The following is an 18,494-nucleotide window of genomic DNA, read 5'->3' on the forward strand; positions in this document are numbered from 1 at the left end:
TCGACCTAGATTTTCCAGCCTGCCAGATCGATTGAAATCATCCACAAATCGGTCGATCGGTCAATTTGCAATCGATCGATTTTGATCGATCGGTCAGAAATCGGCTGAGTGTTTGGGCCCCTTAAAGGGAAGGTCCAAGCAAAAAAAAAAAAAAATGAGTTTCACTTACCTGGGGCTTCTACCAGCCCCATGCAGCCATCCTGTGCCCTCGTAGTAACTCACTGCTGCTCCAGTCCCCCGCTGGGAGCTTTCTGACCTCGGAGGTCAGGGCCGAATTGCGTACATTTTTACACATTCCCGCTAGTGCAGGAACATTAACGCATACATTTTTACGCGTTAGTGGTGCAACGCGTAAATTTTTGTTCCTGCACTAGCTGGAATGCGTAAAAATGTATGCAATGTGGCCCTGACCTCCGAGGTCAGAAAGCTGCCAGCGGGGGACTGGAGCAGCAGTGAGTGACTACAAGGGCACAGGATGGCTACATGGGGCTGGTAGAAGCCCCAGGTAAGTAAAACTCATTTTTTTTTTTTTGCTTGAACCTTCCCTTTAAGGCAAGCTTCTTTAGTGAATTAACACTTAAAATACTGATTGATGTGTGGTGATTAGTTTTTACTTGCCTCATTATCACTTTCATGATCTTATTGAATTTTGGCCATTGCTCCAAATGTTCCAGTGTTTGCCCAGTTCTCCATAAATAAACTTCATTTTTTTCCTGATTCTTTCTGGACAGTAGACTTCCCCCTGGTTCACCTATCATGTACAACTCATTTGTGGAGCTCCATAGGCACTGACCCTCAAGTATTGCCTAATGTCAAATCTAGCATTATAATGACTCTATGGCCCATAGGCTCTGCATTCTGCAGACACACAATGCACAGGTGACAGGGTAGAATTAGCCTTTAATTCAGCACGTTATGCTGGGAATACACGCAGGAGCATACCTAGAAATCCCCGGGCCCCCCCTGCAAAAAAAATCAGCCCCCCCCCCCTAGGGCCCACTCAGGGACTTTTGGGGGGCAGGAGGGGTCGCAGCATAAGAAGAGAGTGTGGCAGATCGGTGGGGAGGGGGGACACTCTGGCTCTCCTCTCAGCGCTCTTCCTCCTGCAATCATTGGTGGCAGCGGGCAGTAGCGGCGCGGCAGGCTGAACACATTACCTCCTTCTCGCTGGAGGTCTTCCGATCTCTAAGAGCAACTTCCTGTTTACACAGGAAGTTGCATGAGAGCAGGAAGAGCAACTTCCTGTTTACACAGGAAGTTGTATGAAGCTCTTAGAGATCGGAAGACCTCCAGCGAGAAGGAGGTAATGTGTTCAGCCTGCCGCTGCCGCCCGCTGCCACCAATGCTTGCAGGAGGGGGAGCGCTGAGAGGAGAGCCCGAGGTGAGGGAGGAGGGGGGGAAATTTCCCGCCTCCCCACCGATCTGCCACACTCTCCTCTTATGCTGCGACCCCTCCTGCCCCCCAAAAGTCCCTGAGCGGGCCCAAGGGGGCCCGAGACAGCTGGGGTCGCATCCCCTATTGTTACGCAAGTGAATACACGGTTCGTTTCTGCCGCTCGATTCTGCGCTTGATCGTTTTTGCCGTTTGATTCTGCAGTCGATTCTCTTATCTTCCGCTAGTTTTTCTTAGCTTTTTCTATTCACCTCTGAGAAATCGAGCAGTGAAACGATCGAACGGGAGATCAGACATGTCGGAAATTATCTATCGAGCCATCTAAATGGCTCAAAAACGAAACGTGTATTCCCAGCATTAGAGCATCTAGATTGCACAATTGCTTGCCAGGTATTTACATATGTGTTTTCATTTTTCAGGTGCAAACTGAACCCTCCAGGAACCACAGGACTGCAGAACCTGAAACGTGTGATCAGCTATTGTGAGGACATTAACACGCGTTACAAATTGGCCTTTGAGCACAAGTTTTATGACATCACTGATGTCCTGATGAGAGACTCCCAGACACGTTGTTGTCTGACTGACATGCTGTCCTGATGACACAACTGGAATCTGTTCTGATCAGCAGGGATGAGCCATTTTGGAAAACGTATACACTTACAACTCATCAATTTTGCTAATCTAGCCAAGTATGGTGCGTTGAAGTCTTGGAGAAACTTTGTGGAAGTTAAAGCTACCTCCTGCCAATGGCATAATATCAGCTAGCATGTCTCCATATTTTCCAAAACTTAAATTAAGTAAAGTTGTTTTTCTTCTAACTCTAACTATGCAAGTGCAATCAGATGATTAAGTGGGGCTACTCTGAGTAGCTTTTGGACTGGTTAGAAGTTGGACTTGGTCCTCAGCAGTGAGATTGCTCTCTCCTTGACACCATGTTTTCTCTGCAGAGCCAAGGCTCTTCTGTGACCTCAGCTTCCCGAATGGTGCTGGTGCGCTAGTGGCATCTCCATTGGAATTCATGAAGAATGCACTCCAGAGAGAGGAGCAATGGACTTATACTGCTCTCTCCAAGGGAGCACGGAAAGCAATAAAACTTAGCTATGTTTTGGCTAAAACTCCATTTTTAAGTGCCATATGAGTATTTCTTAGCTTTGTAAAAATCTACAGGTAACCTCTACAATATGTCAGCTTGTCTTTACTAGCCTATGACTTGTGTATAACAATCATTTTAGTTTTTTAAGGACTGCAGATGATGCTTCCGCACATATATTTGCCTGTTTCTTGCAACCATCAGAATTCCCTCTGAGGAGGATATGCTTCTAGTTCATAAGTGGTGCCATGTGTGTAATTGGGGTACAAAAGGTAGTTTTTAGCATCTTTAAAAGCATAATATATATATATAAATATATATATATATATATATATATATATATATATATATATATATATATAGTAACTGTTATAATTTAGGCGGTTTAATGTTTCCTTGGAATTGGAAACTCCTATGGTCTGACTTAAAAGCTTCACATTAAAAGAGGTTCACAACTGAATAGCAGATAGAGCATCTGGGTGTAGGATGATGTCATACAGAACACGATGGTTTGGTGATCCTTCAGAGGAGAAGACCAGAGCTGTGGCGAGGGACACAAATGACTTCTAGGAGCTGGAAGAAACCCCAGGTAAGTAAAGCTGCATTTATATGTTTTGCCTGTGTACAGCTGTGTACAGATTTTGGATAATAATTCATATGGATGGTCGATGGCAGCATTTGGCCGCGTCGTGTTTATACAGTGGTAGTCTTAATGCAGACTTTTGGACAGAAAAACACTAAGAAAACGCTGGATAAATAGCTTGGGATTTTCCGGTAGTCAGATTGAAGTGTAGTTGTAGGAATTTGATCTGAGGTGCCTTACCAGATAGCTGTAGCCATAGCTAAATAATTACTTTAAAATTTACAGCAAACCTGTGAGGTTTGCAATCCCAAAATGTAGATACTCAACTCGGGAGAGGGAAGCCTCTGGGTCGTCCGCCAGGCCGTTCCGTCGCTGAAAACCCAGAAAATCTGTCTTGCGCATGATCAGTAGCACAGGCGCTGAAGTGCAGTTGGATCAGTGCTACTTCGCATGCGCACATCACCATCAAGCCCTTGACTACTGTCTTTCCGGGGACGCAGCGCTGGAACGGCCCGGGGGAGGAGTATGGGGAGAAGCCGCTGGAGGACCCAAAAAAAGTCTCTCTCCTGAAAGGTGTATCCCTTTGTGGAAATTTCCCCCCCCCCCCCCCTTTCAGGGTCACTTTAAAGAGGAACTGTAACCAAGGGTTGAACGTCATCCCAATCCGTAGCTGATACCACCATTCCGATGAGAAATCTTTACCTTTTCTCGAATAGATCATCAGGGTGGTCTGTATGGCTGATATTATGATGAAACTCCTCCCACAGTGTGATGTCATGACCAAGGTCCTGACAGTTTGCTTTCTGTGAACATCATTACATTGTGGGAAATAACCGCTTTTTCCAACTGCCAAGCAATTAATCTCTCTCTCTGTGCATAGAACGCTCAGTAACGAACATTCCGTACAGATCACCTGGCAGAACTAAAGATGTCGCCACCAGTGATAAATTTCAGAATATAAATCATGGAGAGGAGGAAAGGTTTTACAATGGGCAAACGCTAAATCTATAAATGAATATTGTAAATGAGCAATTTTAATCATAATGTTTTCACTACAGTTCCTCTTTAAATGAGTGTCTGATGTTTGTCTAGCTCAGGGGTAGGGATCCTACGGCTCGGGAGCCAGATGTGGCTCTTGATGGCTACAGCTGGCTTACAGACCAATCAGTAGGGGTTGATTCACTAAGCTACACTGCTCAAGCAGCGCAGCTTAGTGTGGCAGTGCAAGTAACATTTTCACTTACTTGCGCTACCCCAAAACGAGCAACGGCTGCTCCAATTGTCCCACCCTGGATCCTGTCAGGTCCAGTGACTTTGTAGGACGAGATCCCCGCACTTTGATTGGGCCAATAGGCTGCCTGTCATTTGACAGGCAGCCTATTGGGCCAAAGTGCGGGGATCTCATCCTACAAAATGAATCAACCCCCAAGTCAGCTAGCTAATTGTACAAGCTGTTAGTTGGTATTTCTCCTGTCTGGCTCTCAGGGAAAATGCTGATGTTGCTGAAACCCAAGAGAAGCTAAAGAAGTGTCTGACACTTCCGCTGCCAGGTGGATCAACTGTGTACACATCACCATGGCAGCAGGGATGTGAGCCCTACTGTCCCAGTTTGAAACATATTGTATGGCTCTCAGGGAATTACATTTTAAAATATGTGGTGTTTATGGTTCTCTCAGCCTAAAAGGTTCCTGACCCTGGGTCTAGCTAGTGTTCTGGAACGGTTTACTTAGCTTGCTTTGGGCTCACTTGCTGTGGCCAAGGTACCTCCTGGACACCAGAAAATTGCCAAGCTATTTACAGCAACTAGCATTTTCTAAGCTTTCAGTGCTTGCAAGTTTGCATTTCTACAACTGGATACATTTCATGCCGACCAAACTCTCCAAACCACTGCCTATATGAACCAATTACCCTACAGGCTTTTACATAGAACTCAGCTAAGCAGCATGTGTGGTACTGTGAAGAAGAGGAAACAGCAGGTAATGTCCTGCTGCGGGGGAGTGCAATAGGAATATAGTCAAAACAAGGATTCAGCACAGTCAGCTGTTATTTCCCAAGCCTGCTGTGCAGAATGGGGGACATCTATAATAAAGGCACCTTCTTGCACTCAGGATAGCCGATATCCGATACACTTTGGTTGTTTTTGCACAAGGATATCAAATGGAGCCCTGAGTCTGCAGTGTGTTCAGCACACAGCTAAATTATTTAACAAGAGATATAATTAATACTGTTTACTTGTCGTGATCTGAATGCCTATATAAATGTGTCATGTTTTGATAGATCTGTGTTATGTTTTTGTACATCAAAGCAAACCTGCCAATAAACTTTTATGAGATAATTCACTGAATATGTTGTAAGTGGTAAACAGAGTGTTCCTACAGTCTCGCATTCTTTATTTCAATTTTAGAGCTGCAATTGTAATGTAAACAGCAGCCATGACAGCTTGAGGCAGAATCTGCTTCATTCAGCTCCCAGGGGATATAATTACCATTACCATTCATTATCATTTGCAGTTTTAAAGTACACCTGAAGTGAGAGGGATATGGTGGCTGCCATATTTATTTCCTCTAAACAATACCAGTTGCCTGGAATTCTGCTGAGCTCTTTCGCTGTAGTAGTGTCTGAATCACACACCTGAAACAAGTGTGTGGCTAATCCAGTCAGAGACATTTGATCTGCACGCTTGGTCACGGTTAATGGCTAAATGTAATTAGAGGCAGTGGATCAGCAGGACTGTATATTTTGTAATCACCTGGGGCTTCTTTCAGTATTCGGTGTTCCCGCTGGATGGCCGCAATGATCGCGACCCGCCTGCGCCTACGTCGTCTGGCGCATACTGCACCTGCACACAACTACTGTGTGGGTACGGTATGCGCCAGATGACGTGCCCGTGGCGGCGCAGAAGAGCTGACCCCACCGGCAGGCCGTTATAATTGTGGCCGGCGGGGACACCGAGGAGGACCAGGGCTGCGGCGAGGGGCTGGAAGAAGCCCCAGGTGAGTAAAAAATAGATTTCCCATTTGGCCTCAGAAGCCCTTTAAAATTAAATGTCAGCCTCCCTATCCTGAGACAGCAAATTTCTGATATGGGTACCGTCATGGGTCATAATGTGAATTAAGGCTATTGCGGTGCTCAGTCAGACTAATTTGGGGGCTCAAGTTAAAAAGGAAAAAAAAAATTCGGCCACTGGCAATAGCACATGCTGGAGGGGGAATAGCACTAACACCACTGGGGAGTTTCAGCAGGAACAGGGTGAGCCACCTTTCGACTTCAGCTTGTTCCCAAATTTGGGCGCACCCGTTTTCAGTATACGCCCCCGTTTTCAGTGTACGCCCAAATCCCTCTTGGTTCAGGTCTGCTTGAACTTCTTAAGGACCGCTCCATGCCAATTGGTGTGGACACGGCCGCAGCCCCATGTCCGACTTATGCCGATTGGTGTGCAGTCCTGGGGGCGTGTTTTGCAGGAGATCGCATCTCTGCAAAAAAAATAAAAAAATAGTACCATGTATGGGCGCCATTAGTGCAAAGCTTAACTGCCAGAGCATGCGACCTGGCATGATGCCACCTAGGACCCCCTGATTGGTGCAGCTGTTGCTATGGCTACCATGGTTTCCTGTTCACTTCTTGCTGTGCCTTGGAGGTGAGTAGTGTAAGAACATATACATTGGTTGCTATTGGCAACAGCACAACACACCTTTTACTCCGGCACCAGCCACTCATTAGAGCTGCAACTCACAGCAACAGCATACAGGAGATAGAGCGGAGACAGCCACCTTCACCTTTAAGGGGGATTATTCAGCAATCAGGCATCTTTTGTTACATAGTTAAGAAAAGGTGGGGGGGGGGGGGGGAAAGGCTGTGCGTCCCTAAACACATGCTGCAATAGAATGGTTAACCGCACAGGCATACACCGCCTCTGCTAGACTGAAAAATGCATGCCCTGCATCCAAGACAAGTGCTAACATTTATTAAAGTAGGAGGAACTTTAGCTTCCAATATGGTTTGCATGCAAAGTATATTATACTAGACACTTGCGCCACGGTGAGGCAAACCTCCGGGCAAGTGACCTAACCTAAATTTAAAACCTTGGGAGCAGCTAAGCAAAAAAATGTGTAACTTACATTTGGTTGAACAGCGAGGAGAACGCCAGCGCATACCACTAAGGCAGCCTTAGTGGTATGCGCTGGCGTTCTCCTCGCCGATCTTTTGTTACATGTTGATTTCTTCAGAGTATAAACAGTCTTTCCTATGTCCTATGTACATCACATATACTTACAGCACACAGACATGAAGCTATTATTCATAATAGGAAGCGTAGAGAGCAGGATAGCATGCAGAAGACGAAGTAAAGTAGCCCTCTGCCATCCCTTCTCCCTCTTTTATATGAACATTAAAGAGTTGAATTCTGACATCACCAGAGCCATACCTCCAAGCCTACAATTGGCAGGCATGGGCATTGTCAGTTTTGAATAAAGGGTTGTCATTCTCTCCCCAGATAGGAGGTGACCCCTTTGAAGTATTTAAAGACCTAACCTTATTTCTACGCAAGGTGGCGTTCAGACTGTGGCACCAAGAGGGGGAAGAAACCCTAGGGGAGACAGAAGGTGGAGATGATACCAACTCCCAACTGGATACAAATGATCAAAGGACACTAATGGACCTAATTGAGCTCTGTGAAAATAGAGAGAATAGTGAGGAAGATGAAATTGGTCATCTAAGTCAATATGTAGAAGAACCGTTAAACCGCTCTTCCGAACCCCCCTCAGACGTACTTGCTCCAACTAAATTACGTAAAAAATCCATAAAAATGCCCCCTCTGTCTAAAAACAAATATCTATCAGTATTTCTAGAAACCATTAAACAAGATTTGAATAAATATGACTGGACTAAAACTGTGCAAAAATCCAATCTGACGAAAAAAGAAAGACAGGCCCTAATGGAATTACAACAGGCAAAAGGCCTGGTGATAAAACCAGGAGATAAAGGAGGTAACATAGTCCTCTTAAAAGAAGAGGACTATGTTGCGGAAATAAAAAGACAACTGAAAGACAAAACGACTTACTGTAGATTGGAGGGAAATCCATTTGCATATATTGTCCAAAGGGTCAATGACCTGGTGGACGATGCGTGGAAAAATCAGGTAATCACTGAAGTCGAGAGGGAATATATGAAGGTGGAATCCTTTAATATTCCAACCTTCTACATTATTCCCAAAATTCACAAAAATCCCATTAAACCTCCTGGACGGCCCATTGTGGCCGGAATAGGAGGACCAACAGAAAGACTAGGGAAGTACATAGACGAACGCTTAAAGCCAATGGTCAAGGAACTTCCATCCTTTGTGCTGGACACAAAGAGCCTCTTGGGAGAACTGGATAGGTTTGATTGCCCCCCTGGGTCCCTCCTTGTCGGGATCGACGTGGAATCGTTATACACGTCGATACCCCATGGGGAGGGACTCAGGGCGGTCAGCTTTTTCCTTGAGGCATTTCACTCGGAAGCTGACTTGACCAATCAATTCATAGTTGATTCAATGGAGTTAATACTCAATTATAACTGCTTTTCATTTGACGGTGGATATTACAGACAGACCAGGGGCACGTCCATGGGGGCGGCGTGTGCTCCAGCATATGCCTGTCTCCATCTGGGCCTATGGAAACACCAAGAGGTCTATAGGGATGAGGGCTATCGAGCGCATGCCGCCCTCTGGCTTCGCTATATAGACGACGTGCTCCTGGTCTGGACAGGTACTGAAGAGGACTTGATAAAATTCCTTGAGCGACTAAACAAAAATGACAAAAACATCAATTTGACCTCCACAGTTAGCAATCAATCCCTGACTTTCTTGGACCTAAAGCTGACAATACAAAATAACAAAATAATGACCTCAACGTATAGAAAGCCGACTGCAGGAAATAGCTTGCTACATGCCTCTAGTCACCATCCTCCCCCTCTAATTAAAGGCATACCTTATGGACAATTCATACGCCTACGTCGCAATTGTTCAACAGATGAGCTATTTAGACGTGAGGCACTTGAATTATACCAAAGATTCCGTGAAAGGAACTATCCCCATAGAACACTCCGAAGGGCTCTTAAAAGAGCCTGGAATTTGAGCAGATGTTCCCTGATTTAATCTCCATCAGTGGAAAAAGATAAAGATGGTAGAGACCAATTCATTAGGATGGTGTCCAGATATGGGTCACATTGGGAAGACTTCAGAGAAATGCTGACAAAAAACTGGGGGATCCTTACCTCATCTCCAGAAATAGCAAAAATTATAGGCCCAAGACCACTACTGACTGCACGACGAGCACAAAATCTAAAGGACAAATTAGTCCATAGCGAATATGTAAGAGACAACACCACCTGGCTAAATAAGACGACTCCAAATGGGACCTACAGATGTGGGAAGTGCAAACTGTGTCCATATATTAGTAGACATGACAATAAAACCTTTACTAATAGCTCTGAGACAAAAACTTATGAAATAAGATCCCACATTAACTGTCAAACAAAAAGAGTAATCTATATGATCCAATGTCCCTGCAAACTTAAATATATAGGAAAAACTAAAAGAATGTTAAAAGAAAGGGTTTTGGAGCACTTACGCCACATTGAGGACGGTGACGAGGAAAAAAGTCAGTTGGCAGCACACTACGCAGAGGTACATGGAGGCAGCCTAGAGGGTACAGTGGTTAAGGGGCTTTATAGGCTGAATGTGTTGGCCCGAAGAGGCGACTTCGATGACTTGCTTTACTGTAAGGAGGCCATGTGGATATACAAATTGGGAACCCTGTATCCACATGGCCTCAACAAAGACCTAGATCTAAAAGCTTTCTTGCGCTTGGAGGCGTATAAGTAGATGTTTCTGATGTCATAGAATCTGAATTGTCGAGTGTGCATGTATGGGGTTGAATGATATGAAGCGTTTTGTGGAAGTTCTTCTTTTTCCCTTCTTCCCCTATACATGCCACTTCCCTGAGAAGCTGTCCAAAATGATAAAAATAAAAATAATTTAAACTTTGGAAAAGACACAATATTGCCCAGGTCTAAAGATAAAAAGTCTATTTGTGGCCTTAACTGATCTCCCCTATTGCTCTACTGCCACTTAGTGGCAAGCATTGAATAACGTTCCTCTTTCAAAAGGAGGAAAAAAGTTGGCATTCTTGGACCAATCAGAGTGGAGAAGGGAAGAGACGACATTGAAGATAAAAGAAGCGCAAAGCGGGGTGACGTCACACCCTGAGGAAACGCCCCAAGCGGCGTGAAACGCGTCGGTGGGCGGAGCTACGCCACGTCTGGCCAGGACTGGAAACCTCACGTACTATATGGGAAGTCTGAGATGCGGAAGACGCTGAAGCGAGGAGGAAAGGTGATAGCGGAGACCCAGGAAACAAGCAGGCTGGACGCAGCCGCTATAGGGTCCGCACACCGCCGCTCAGCGTGAACCCCTCAGCCGGCCATAGCCTCCAGACAGTCGTTGGTGACGATTCACAACTAGAGGGAGTGGTGAGATATTTGTCCAGTATCCTCTCAATGCAACACCGGACTGTGCTTAGTTGCCATGCTTATGCATATACAAATAGAAAAGCGGCTTGCTGTTTCTCATCTTAAAGCTATCCTGCACTAATATCTGTTTATTGCTTGCCTACTAATATTAACTGGACTGAACTTATAATACTCTGAAAAGGATATTGCCATTTACTTGTGCTAACAGCCCAGGACTATCTAAACACTTTCCTAGTTAGTTATAATCATACAGTGCACTAAACAGCCCGGTGGTACCACCCTAGGTAAGCGTGTATGTTGCCGATATGTCTGCTTATGTGAAAGTGTGAATGATTTCCTAAACTAAAAGCTGGCCAGCAAAGTGGACTAATTAGCTCCGCAACGTGTTCATTGATTTTATTTATTTCCATTCCCCTGTTATCCCTATTCCCAACTGTTTTAACAATTTTGATAACTCTCTAAATAAAGAATTTGATATTTTTCATTAAACACACGTAAGACCATTAATATTTTATATGCTATTGATCAGACTGGTTGTGTATTAAAGTGCAGTGCTGCAAAAGTTGCATACAGTACCTAAGGGACTACCGTCCACTACTAATAGATGCTGCAGCACGCACTCTTGTGCAGATCCATGAGGTTTAGTCACCTCTAATATTAAGATGGGCATGTGACCCACCTCATCTAATGCGCCAGTGCTTTATGCCCTAGATGCATGGAATGCAATATTTTCCAAATAGCGGCTTTGTTTACCATTTCGTAGTCTGAATGTCGGGACATTCAGACCTAAAAACATATTATGTGTCCTTCTAGAGGAACATGCTGCTTGTAAATGACTGCATAATTTCTCTCCGAGAAACTATGCTTAAAGAGACCCTGCATCTCAAGTCTTTACTAGACTTTAGTACCCGAGGCCTAGAATTCAAGTATACTTACATTCTAACAAGTAGCTGCTCATTTAGGGTCTCTGGTGGGGTTATGGCTGGAAATTGATGGTATTTACATTTCAAAGGCCTCAATTCACTAAGCTTATCTCCTGTCTTTAATAACTCTTCTGAGCTGTTTTACAGTTATCACCATGGTGATATAATTGTGATAACTGTAAAACTGTTTAGAAGAGTTATTAAAGACAGGAGTTAAGCTTAATGAATTGAGGCCAAAGTGTCCCTGAATGCTTCTTTTTAATTATAAATATGTTTATATACTCATTTGATACATGACTAGCTCCATATGTCCCCATCCTCTCCCTGCTGCTTTCTGCTCTCTCTCTCACACATTTACTGGCTACATGGCATATGAGGCACCTGCATACCTCCCAACTTTTTGAGATGAGAAAAAGGGATGCTTAAGCCACGCCCATGCCACACCTCCTGGCCACGCCCCCACCATGCCCCTAGTCACGCATACTGTAAAGATTTCATAAGAAAAATATGTTGTTGTATAATTCAAACCACACTGGTCCTTTCTATCCTGGTTAATATTCCTTCATATTAACATTTTAAAATTAGTACTATATCAATTTAAAGGATGGGATTAAACTTTACAATCAAACACATTTTTGTTATAGAAATATATATTTTTATATAGAAAGAGGGACAAATGAGGGGGAAAGAGGGCCAGCGTTTAGGCCTGGTTCACATTGCGTTTTTGAGCCAAGCGGATCCGGTCTCCGCTTCAGTGGATCCGGATGGCTCTGTGCGCACTTCAAAATGGAAAGTGAAAACGAAGCTGATCAATGATTTGGATCAGTTTTCACTCAATTTCGGCAACAAATACATACCTAATGCAGCCGACGAGAGGGTGAGGGAAGGTGCAGCAGCCGGGACGGGTGGGTGAGGGAGGGTAAAATACATACCTAATGCTCTGTAGCAGCCAGCGGTAGAGGCTTCCTCTTCTTCCGCTGTGACTGCACAGCGTGTCATGTGACTAGTCACATGACACGACGTGTAGTCACATGACGTGGAAGAAGATGGAAGCCTCTACCGCTGGCTGCTACAGAGCATTAGGTATGTATTTTAACCTCCCTCACCCACCCGTCCCGGCTGCTGCACCTTCCCTCACCCTCTCGTCACTCAGGTTTGCGTCATCACATGCCCCTATCCCCCGTGGAATGGTCCATTTCTTCACTAGTGTGAAGAAACGTTCTGTTTTCCATTGCCCCAATGCTGCAGCATTTTTTGTCTGGATCCGTTCCGCTGGGCAGAACGGTCCGGAAAATTAGGGCCTGCAGCAATTTTTAGATCCGAGAACCGGAACGTATCCATACCAATGAACGCATGTGAATGGATCCATAGGTTAACATTGGATCCTTTCACATCCGTTCCATTTGTACAGTATACGTTCCGGTTCGGATTTGCAAAAACCGCTAATGTGAACCGGGCCTTAGGGATAGAATGTTGGCCCAGACTCCCCACACCACACACAGCAGGCAGGGGCTCTCCTGCAGCACAGGAAGACATGACAGTGACAGATCAGTCACACAGGACAAGTCACTGCACAAGCCTGACCCGTGCTGCAGAGGCTGTGAGAGTGTATAAGGATGGGCTCTGCCTGCCACAAGCAAAGGTAAACAAGCAGCACACTGCACCGTAGAGCTGCTCTTACATGATGCTTCTAGACAGAGCTAAGGCTACCACCTACCTGTTATATTTTATTCTTTTTTCAGCTCTGTAGTGACAGAACATTACGAAATTACGCTCAATCCAAGGTTTTGCTGTATATGAAATGAATGTAATATGATTTTCTAGGAACCCTCTGAAGTTACTCAATTAAAAGGTTATACAAGCTGTACATACAATATACAGCAATCCTGAAACCTCTATCTACTGTCATACTTTGATTAGGCATCATCTTCTCTGGTGAACTGCACTCACTATAATATTGACCAGAAAACGGAACAGAGTGGAACCTAACATTAACCTTCTGCCGCCCGCGTCACGCCAGTAGGCGTGGCCGCGGCGGCAGCCCCAGGACCGCCTAACGCCAATTGGCGTAAAGTCCTGGGGCTCTGTTTTGCATGAGATCGTGCGCATGGTGCGCGCGCATCTCATGCTCGGAGGGCGGAGCTTTGCCCCGCCTTCAGTCTCCGAGCGGCTATTGCCGCTCGGGAGACTGTTAGACGGCGATCACGCCGTCTATTTACTAGGTGCAGCGCTGCGATGAGCAGCAGCACTGCACTGGGGACAGCCGTGTGACACGGCTGTCCCCATGGGGGACAAGAGAGCGATCGGTTCTCATAGGCAGAAGCCTATGACAGCCGATCGCCATAATTGGCTGGCTGTGGGGAGGGAGGGAGGGAAGAAATTTAAAGAAACGGGTTTTTCAAGAAAACAAACAAACAATAATATTTATTTTAAAAAAAATTAACATGGGGGGAGCGATCAGACCCCACCAACAGAGAGCTCTGTTGGTGGGGAGAAATCACTTGTGTGCTGAGTTGTGCGGCCCTGCAGCTTGGCCTTAAAGCTGCAGTGGCCAATTTTGCAAAAAATGGCCTGGTCACTAGGGGGGTTTAGCCCTGCAGTCCTCAAGTGGTTAAGGCTACATTTACAGTGGCCATAGTGTTCCCTGTAACAGCAGGAACACAACATAACAGGAAATCTGTGCTGCACATTGTGTTAGATACAGTGAAGCATACAGTCAATACTGTCAATGGCAACGCTGCATGCCGTTATACTGCAACGGTCCTGCTGCACAGTAGATAACTCCTATCTGGTGCATTTAAAGGATTTACGAGGTGACATTTCTAAAAAAAAAAGTTCAGTACCGGTCTTTATTCTGTATGCACGGAGGATGCCATCCTTTTACTTCCGCCAGGTCCCCCACTCTTTGCCAGACCCCGGTCATCTCCCGACCCCACCACCTGTGTCGGGCTCTCATGCCACAGGTAAAATGGCCGCCAGAGCTTGCCACGGCTGCGCAGTTCTCATAGACGGCAGTGTGGCTGCGCAGCTCCAGGGCCTCTCCCGATACATGCACAGGAGACAGCCTGTAGCGAGGACGTGGCGGGAGGAGCCCTAGAGCTGCGCAGCCATGGCAAGCTCTGGCGGTCATTTTACCTGTGACATGAGAGCCCGATACAGGCGGTGGGGTCGGGAGATGATCGGGGGTCTGGCAAAGAGTGGGGGACCCGGCGGAAGTAAAAGGTTGGCGCGGATGGCGTCCTGCGTGCATACAGAATAAAGACCGGTACTGAACTTTTTTTTTTTACAAATGTCACCTCGTAATTCCTTTAAGTTCAGTAAGCCACGGTACAAATCTGTAATCTGTAATTCCTCTCATACTTCCAATGTCAAATGATCCTCAAAGATAAACAAATAGATCATGTATAATGTAGAATTTCCGTATTCTGAACTTCAGCTGTCACCCACACAGCACCTGCAAGCTGAGTGGATAATGTATACACAGGTTATACTCCTGCACCCTTGCAGCATCCAGCAAACACAGGGATAGCGTGGTCAGGGGGGAAAAAAAGCAGCTGTCTCCAAACACTTTAGCACTCCAACAGCAGTGTCCGAGTCTCTCCAGTTCTATAAACTCAACTTGTTCCCACAGAGGGCGTTTTGAGTCTCTTTTTAAGAGCCAGCGATTTTCAAAATTGCCCTGAAAACGCTTGTGCAATGATTCCCTATGAGAGTGTTCACATCTGAGCGGTTAGATTCCGATCCGCTCACCAAAGCGCTGCCTGTACTATTTTTGAGGCGATTTGCCTCAATGGAAGGTATGGGGAAATCGCAAAGCACTTGAAAAAACGCTTTGTGTACCAATTTCCCCAGCGCTTTCATGAATAAATACATTGGGCTTGATTCACTAAAGGTGCGTACACACGCACTACCGGCAGCAACAACAGGTCACAACGGGTCCGCCAGACCCTCCCGCTGGGCGGACATTTAGCCGATAGTAGTGGTAGTACAGAGCGGATCGTTCAGAAACAGCCTTATCAGTCCGCCAACAGCGCATACACACGCACTACTGTTGGCTATACGTCTGCCCAGCGGGAGGGTCTGACGGACCCGTAGTTGCCGGATGTAGTGGGCAGGGCTGTGAAGTCGGAGTCGTGGAGTCGGGGCAATTTTGGGTGCCTGGAGTCTGAGTCGGGAAAAAATGCACCGACTCCTAATGAATTTAAACTGTAATTAAAATAGAAAATATGATAAAATGTTCCATTTCTCAGATAATAGTCATAAATAATTTATACATACAGTAATAGCTGTGCTTAGTCCACAAAATTGAAATAAACCAATCAAAATTAGTTACTTGTGCTGCTTCAATAAAACTGTCCCCGTATTTTTAAAGTCAGATATACATATCTGATTGTGACTGTATATATGATGTGTACACAGGAATCTCTTATATATACTAAATAACATCTATGCTGTAAGTATAAAGCCTGATGTGTAGCTGTGTCACTAATAGAGATGGTCAATGAGATGGAAATAGTTCTGCGTTGATTCTGGTTTATGCAAATGTACTCTTTGCTCATGAAATCAAATAATTTGATATGTTGTTAAAATTTGGTTTGGTGACTACGAATTAAATGGTACCTGAGAAGGATGAAAATAAAAGTTTTATACCTACCTGAGCTTCTTCCAGCCCCCTTCAGGCTAATCAGTCCTTCGCTGTCCACCTCCACCACCTGGATCTTCTGCTATGAGTCCTGGTAATTCAGCCAGTCAGCGCAGTCCGGCCGCATGCCGCTTCCACAGCCAGGAGCGTTCTGCACCTGCGCAACAGTGCTACGCAGGTGTAGTACGCTCCCGGCGGCGGAGTGTGTGCATGCGCACTACGCCAGACTGGCTCAAGTACCTGGACTCATAGCAGAAGATCCAGGTGGCGGAGGAGGACAGCGAGGGACTGATTAGCCTGAAGGGGGCTGGAGGAAGCCCCAGGTATGTATGTGACACAGTAGTACTATACTCTACATATGCACTCTCCACAGAGCTGCAGGGAATCCACTGAGAATGTTGTGCACATTGAACACAGAGGTGTTGTCTATCACCCATAAACCTGGTTCAGATTGTGCATGAAGAATGTGTAATAGAGGAAGAATCTCCTCATTCCCCTGCAGAGTACCTGCACATCACTCTTACATGTACCCACAGTCACATTGCCTAGGGCCTGATCCATGTTCAGATTGTGCCTGAAGAATGTGTAATAGAGGAAGAATCCCCTCATTCTCCTGCAGAGTACCTGCACATCACTCTTACATGTACCCACATTTACATTGCCTAGGGCCTGATCCATGTTCTTTGTTCCGGCCTGTACTCTTACCAAGGACTAGTTTTAGTCTATGACTAAAGGGAATAAATATGTCAGTCTCCATATCCTTCTCACTTCAGCTGTCTTTTAAAATTCCTAAGCGTTGGCAGTTAAGAGACGAATTTCATGTTACATACTTTCAATCAACAAGATTGTAATATGCAAATTAGAGGAGTCGGAGTCGAGGAGTCGGTGGAATTCTAAACTGAGGAGTCGGAGTCGGTGGATTTTTGTACCGACTCCACAGCCCTTGTAGTGGGTGTAAATGCACCTTAAGATAAATAGCATGCCTTATCAGAGTAGCATGGCGAGCGCTACGAACTTATGCCTGCTAATTGGCAATGACGAGAGCTCCACTCGTCCTGCCTTGAGCCCCTGCGGGTCCAATCACTTTAAAGGACGATATCCCAGCACTTTGATTGGCCCAATAGGCTGCCTGTCACTTGACAGGAAACTTGACATGGCCATCTGGTGATCGATCAGAGTGCTTGTGTAGTTGGAGATGGCTGCCTTTTTCACCTGATCACATTATTATTGTGTTTGCTGATTGTGGAGTCTTTTGCGCTAGTAACAGAGTGATCCCTGTGCACAGTATGGCTGCAGTTGTTGCAAGGGTGCAGGGGTAACCTGGGTACACACTATCATGTGTGACCACACCAACAATAAAGCTTCACCTGCAACACCCCTAAAAGTGTGCATCTGACTCTGTCCGTCCAAAATGTTGGATGTCCAGATTTTGTAAGGCTTTTTTCCGTAAAAATTTGGAAATCAAGTAGGCAACCCTGCCTCAGCCATGTTACTGCAGAGATTTGCTGCCAGACCATGTGACCTGGCATGATGCCACCTGGGCAAGTGTACACAGCCGGGCCAAATCCTGTACTCTGCCTCTCCCCGGTTATGAGTTGGCTGCTCTCATTCCCTACCCGATGCCTCTACTGCTCACACATCTGCGTCCTGGAAAGGGGCGGTACGGGAGACCCGTTGGCTGGAGGGAGCAATGTAGCCTGAGCTCCAGATGCTCTAGTTCCTAGAACTGTCATTATTACAATGTAACAATTTTTTTTCTGGTTGTTTAAAACTTCTGGATAACAGGGGACTTACTGTATTAGTATTTATAAAGGGCCGACATCTGCATCGCTGTATACATCTATAGACTTTTGGCCAACAGATTTGATAATTATCGAATCTGATGAAAATCTGTACTGCCAAAAGCATTCCCGATTGACAATTCAACCAATTTCGGGCGTAAATTGGATGCATGTATTGACCGAACACATTGGAAAATCTTGGGTTGTCATGCTCGATTGGGTGCCTGGCGGTAACAGCGTGCGAAAAAAATTATTAATGCTAACCGAGACAGATATCCCTGGCCGCTGTCCCCATCTAATGTTTTATGTCCCCTCGGTGCCTGTGCAGTTATACTTTATCTGTCATGCTGAGTGTCTGTGCCCTTTTTCCACATTCAGGCCCAACGTGACTACTGGCTCATAGCATGTGGGACGCATGTGTGACAATATACACACGCTCCACATGCCATAACACCGGCAACTAGGCGGGGGCGTAAATGCAGAAGTACGAGGACACGCACAGATCGTGACAGGTAAAGTATAACTACAGGTACCAGGGGTGGGAGGACAAAAAGCATTTGGGGGACATTGGCG

At 45.6% G+C, this 18,494-nt stretch overlaps 2 protein-coding genes across 2 annotated transcripts in view; one reads left to right on the forward strand and one right to left on the reverse strand.

Moving 5' to 3' along the window:
* The window catches only part of SPG11 (SPG11 vesicle trafficking associated, spatacsin), a 90,243-nt gene extending 84,849 nt beyond the window's left edge, over positions 1 to 5,394 (forward strand). The window contains exon 41 of the mRNA XM_068275076.1: positions 1,813 to 5,394. Coding sequence (XP_068131177.1) covers positions 1,813 to 1,990 — 178 coding nt within the window. The 3' untranslated portion in view covers positions 1,991 to 5,394. The remainder of the gene's footprint in view (positions 1 to 1,812) is intronic.
* Positions 1 to 18,494, reverse strand: part of CIAO2A (cytosolic iron-sulfur assembly component 2A) — a 142,498-nt gene that overhangs the window by 108,072 nt on the left and 15,932 nt on the right. The gene's annotated exons all lie outside the window — the stretch shown is intronic.

This window comes from Hyperolius riggenbachi, chromosome 3 (genome assembly GCF_040937935.1).
Source record: "Hyperolius riggenbachi isolate aHypRig1 chromosome 3, aHypRig1.pri, whole genome shotgun sequence".
Taxonomy (NCBI): Eukaryota; Metazoa; Chordata; class Amphibia; order Anura; family Hyperoliidae; genus Hyperolius; species Hyperolius riggenbachi.